The 3,987-nt window shown below is 42.9% G+C and overlaps 1 protein-coding gene across 6 annotated transcripts in view; it reads left to right on the forward strand.

Moving 5' to 3' along the window:
- The window catches only part of wls (Wnt ligand secretion mediator), a 34,751-nt gene extending 31,660 nt beyond the window's left edge, over positions 1-3,091 (forward strand). For 2 of the 6 annotated variants that reach the window (XM_034612628.1, XM_034612627.1), the window contains one exon: positions 2,085-3,086. In XM_034612628.1, coding sequence (XP_034468519.1) covers positions 2,085-2,194 — 110 coding nt within the window. In that variant the 3' untranslated portion in view covers positions 2,195-3,086. Of the gene's footprint in view, positions 1-2,084 lie in introns of all 6 variants that reach the window. The other 4 variants (XM_034612632.1, XM_034612630.1, XM_034612631.1 and 1 more) reach the window with 4 other exon arrangements.
- The last annotated feature ends 896 nt before the right edge of the window (positions 3,092-3,987 follow it).

Raw genomic sequence — 3,987 nt, forward strand, 5'->3', positions numbered from 1 at the left:
TCTTAGATCGAATCTTGCGTCACGACAGGTCCGCAAGTCCTCCCCAGCTCCGTGGTTGTCTGACTCGGTGCGTGCCGACAGAGCCACTATGCGAGCATCAGAAAGGAAATGGCGGAAATCGAAACACCCTGACGACCTGCTCACTTATCAGTCTCTTCTCTCCTCTTTCTCTGCCTCTATTTCCACAGCCAAAAGCACTTTTTACCAAACTACAATTCACAACTCATTTTCTAACCCCAAAAAACTCTTCTCCATCTTTTCCAACCTCCTTGACCCCCCCTCCTCCTTCCTCCCTTCTACCAAGCCACTTTGTCAACTACTTTACAAAAAAGATAGATGACATACGCTCCTCATTTTCTAATCCTCCTTCTATAACTACACTTCCATCAACTTCATCTTCATCCCCTTCGCTTTCTTCTTTTACCCCCGTCTCCCAATCAAGTTCTTACCTTGGTAACCTCCGCCCGCCCAACCACCTGCCCCCTCGACCCCATCCCATCTCACATTCTCCAGTCTATCGCTCCTGACCTTCTTCCTTTTCTCACCCATCTTATCAACACTTCCCTGTCAACTGGCTGTTTCCCTAACTCTCTGAAGGAGGCAAGAGTAAATCCTCTCCTGAAAAAACCCACCCTCGACCCGTCTGATGTAAATAACTACAGACCTGTCTCTCTTCTTCCCTTTGTTTCCAAAACTCTCGAGCGCGCTATCTTTAATCAACTCTCCTCCTATCTTAACCACAATAACCTTCTTGACCCTCACCAGTCTGGTTTCAAGGCAGGCCACTCAACTGAGACGGCCCTCCTTGCGGTCTCTGAGCAACTACACACTGCTAGAGCAGCCTCTCTCTCCTCTGTCCTTATCTTTCTAGACCTCTCTGCTGCATTTGACACAGTGAACCACCAGATCCTTACTTCCTCCCTTCAGGACCTGGGTGTCTCAGGCACTGCTCTCTCCCTGCTCTCATCCTACCTCAATGAGGTCCCCTCCGTCCTGGGTCCCCTCCTCTTCTCTCTGTACACCAACTCTCTCGGCTCTGTCATTCACTCACATGGCTTTTCCTACCATAGCTATGCTGATGACACCCAACTAATCCTCTCTTTTCCCCAATCTGAAACACAGGTAGCAGCACGAGTCTGACTGACATCTCTCAGTGGATGTCTGCACACCACCTGAAAATTAACCTTGACAAGACTGAACTACTTTTCCTTCCAGGGAAAGACTCTCCCACCCATGACCTGACTATTAACTTTGACAACTCCGTGTTAACCCCCACTCAGACTGCTAGGAACCTGGGTGTGACACTCGACAGCCAACTCTCCCTCACTGCCAACATTACTGTAACAACACGTTCCTGTAGATTCAATGCTGTACAACATCAGGAGAATACGCCACCTTCTCAATCAGAAGGCGGTGCAGGTTCTGGTCCAGGCCCTGGTCATCTCACGCCTAGACTATTGTAACTCCCTCCTGGCTGGTCTACCTGCTAGTGCCATCCGACCTCTGCAGCTCATTCAGAATGCAGCAGCTCGACTGGTTTTTAACCTACCTAAATTCACTCACACTACTCCGCTCCTCCGCTCCCTTCACTGGTTACCGGTGGCTGCCCGCATCCGTTTCAAAACATTAGTACTTGCGTACCGTGCTGCGAACGGATCGGGTCCAGTCTACATCCAGGACATGGTCAAACGTTACACCCCAGGCTTGTTGCTCCCTCACTGCGAGCTAAATAATCAAAATCACGACTGTTTGCTGTCCTGGCTCCTAAATGCTGGAATGAGCTCCCCATTGACATCCGGACATCAGAAAGTTTACACATCTTCCGCCGCAAACTAAAAACACACCTCTTCCGACTGTACCTTGAATAACATTTTTAAAACTAACAATTTAGTAGCACTTAAAATGGCACTTACTTATAGCACTTTGTAGTTTTGCTTTTTTGAAGAAATTGTACTTTCTCTATTCTTGTTGTTCTGGGTTTGTACCCTCATGGTTGAATGCACTTATTGTAAGTCGCTTTGGGTAAAAGCGTCAGCTAAATGTAATGTAAAAAAAATAGTATTAATGATGTTGACGATGTGCAGGAGATGCTGGAGCAAACAGTGGAGAAGACATCCAGCTGACCACTACCATCACCCATGTGGAAGGTCCCACTGAGATCTACAAGATGACTGGCAAAGAGGCCCAGGAATAAACTTCCTACTGTTATAGAGACGCCCCTCTTTTACCTACTGCTCCACTGATCCCCTCCCTTTATATGTTCATATTTAATCAAAGGGGCTTTTCTCTTTACATTGCCTGGCACTGAAACAGCAGTTCCACCTTGCATGTACCCAGCGGTCCCACATCAGCCGCCCCCCCCTCCCTACACCAAACCCTCAGGTGTACGTCTTATCATGTAGCACCCTGTTCCCATACTCCCTATTGTATCTCCAAAGGATGAATATTAACACTCCTGTCAACCCTTTTCATGGTGGAATTTTCTTACATTTCATACTTTATGTAAACTATATTGTATTTGTAAATGTTGCACAATGCTTTTGACACAATGTCAGGTACTGAAAAGCTGCTTTATGAAGAGATTTGAGGGTGAAGAGTGATCAGAAACTGCATTTCACAGCAGCCGCGCTCCTCCTGTTTTCAGGTGGTGTGGTTACACTGAGTGGTTTGTCAAGACCCAAGCGTCTGACCAAGACGGACACCTAAAAGTCTGAGGATACCATACAGCCGCTCAGTTTGAGTTTGCTTTATTACCTGTTGTATTCTCAGTCGAGGCATTTAGAGCCCGTCACATTTCCATAGAAATTAGATCATGTGGAGTACTGCTGTCAATCTTAGTCTTTCAATTGGTGGAGTGTTTTTTATCATTGGGGGAAATGTACAGACAACATGGCTTCTTAGGGACATGCATACTGTACGGTCATTATGTTACAATGTAGATATCTATTTTTTATAAAGTGCTTATTTTCAACTTCACTAATGTATGCATCAAGCTCTATCAATGTTTTTGAAGTTGTCTGTAGCCTATTACACATGGTTAGTTTTATTTTGCTTTCTATGCTAATTTAAATAAAAAAAACTTTTACTTAAAACCATTTTGTGTTGTAGTGTTTGCTCCCAGCAACTGTTTATATACAAGTTCTTATCTTTAGTCTTATTCACCAGAAACTGAAAGAATGTTTTTACGATGGAAATGGAAAATAACGTGTAATTTTCAGTAATTAATTTACTTTAACTCATACTATACTGATGACTGTATAAGGAGTGTACAAAGTAGAACCTTGATAAGTTGTATTTAATTATTTTGTAAACTGAGCTTTGAGGGATGCATATGCAGTTTGCAGGGAGACTGCGCCTCTGTCAGGCTGATCGCAGAACAACAACCTTTCTATCTTATCTCAGTCAAGTTAGACAGACTTCTACGCAACAGGAAGTTGTGTTTCTTGTGTTTAGATATTTTTGTGTATATTCTGACTGGAATATTTTGGTGATTACATTTGAATTTATAAGTCTATCAACAAATGTATAACATATGTAAAGCAATTTGAATCTATTGTTACTAGTATTTATTAGGAGGGAGGTGGTTCTTTTCTCCTATATCTCAGAGGGAAATGATCCTGCAATTTCTGTCCTTCAGACATATGAACCTAACTACCACTGTTCCAACTTTTTAATAATAAATATAAAGTCTGCTCAAAGACTGTTTTAATGTTCTCAACCTTTAGATCAGCACATAATGCTAATTATAAATTAACTAATGTGAAGCCTCCATGATCTGTCCCTCTAATACTTTCAGTGACTTGACATCTGATCCCTTTAGTTTAATTATTATCCTGCTTTGTCATTGATACTTTTACTTTTCACTCATATAAACATGGGCTTCACAGACATAGACAATATTTTGTTTGAAAGTGTATTATTGTGAAAAGACTTGAAGTTGTGTTGTCAGCATTTTGACGCTTGACGCTGGTGAACATCGGCTGGTTC

The sequence above is a fragment of the Hippoglossus hippoglossus genome, chromosome 17, assembly GCF_009819705.1.
Source record: "Hippoglossus hippoglossus isolate fHipHip1 chromosome 17, fHipHip1.pri, whole genome shotgun sequence".
NCBI classification, from domain to species: domain Eukaryota; kingdom Metazoa; phylum Chordata; class Actinopteri; order Pleuronectiformes; family Pleuronectidae; genus Hippoglossus; species Hippoglossus hippoglossus.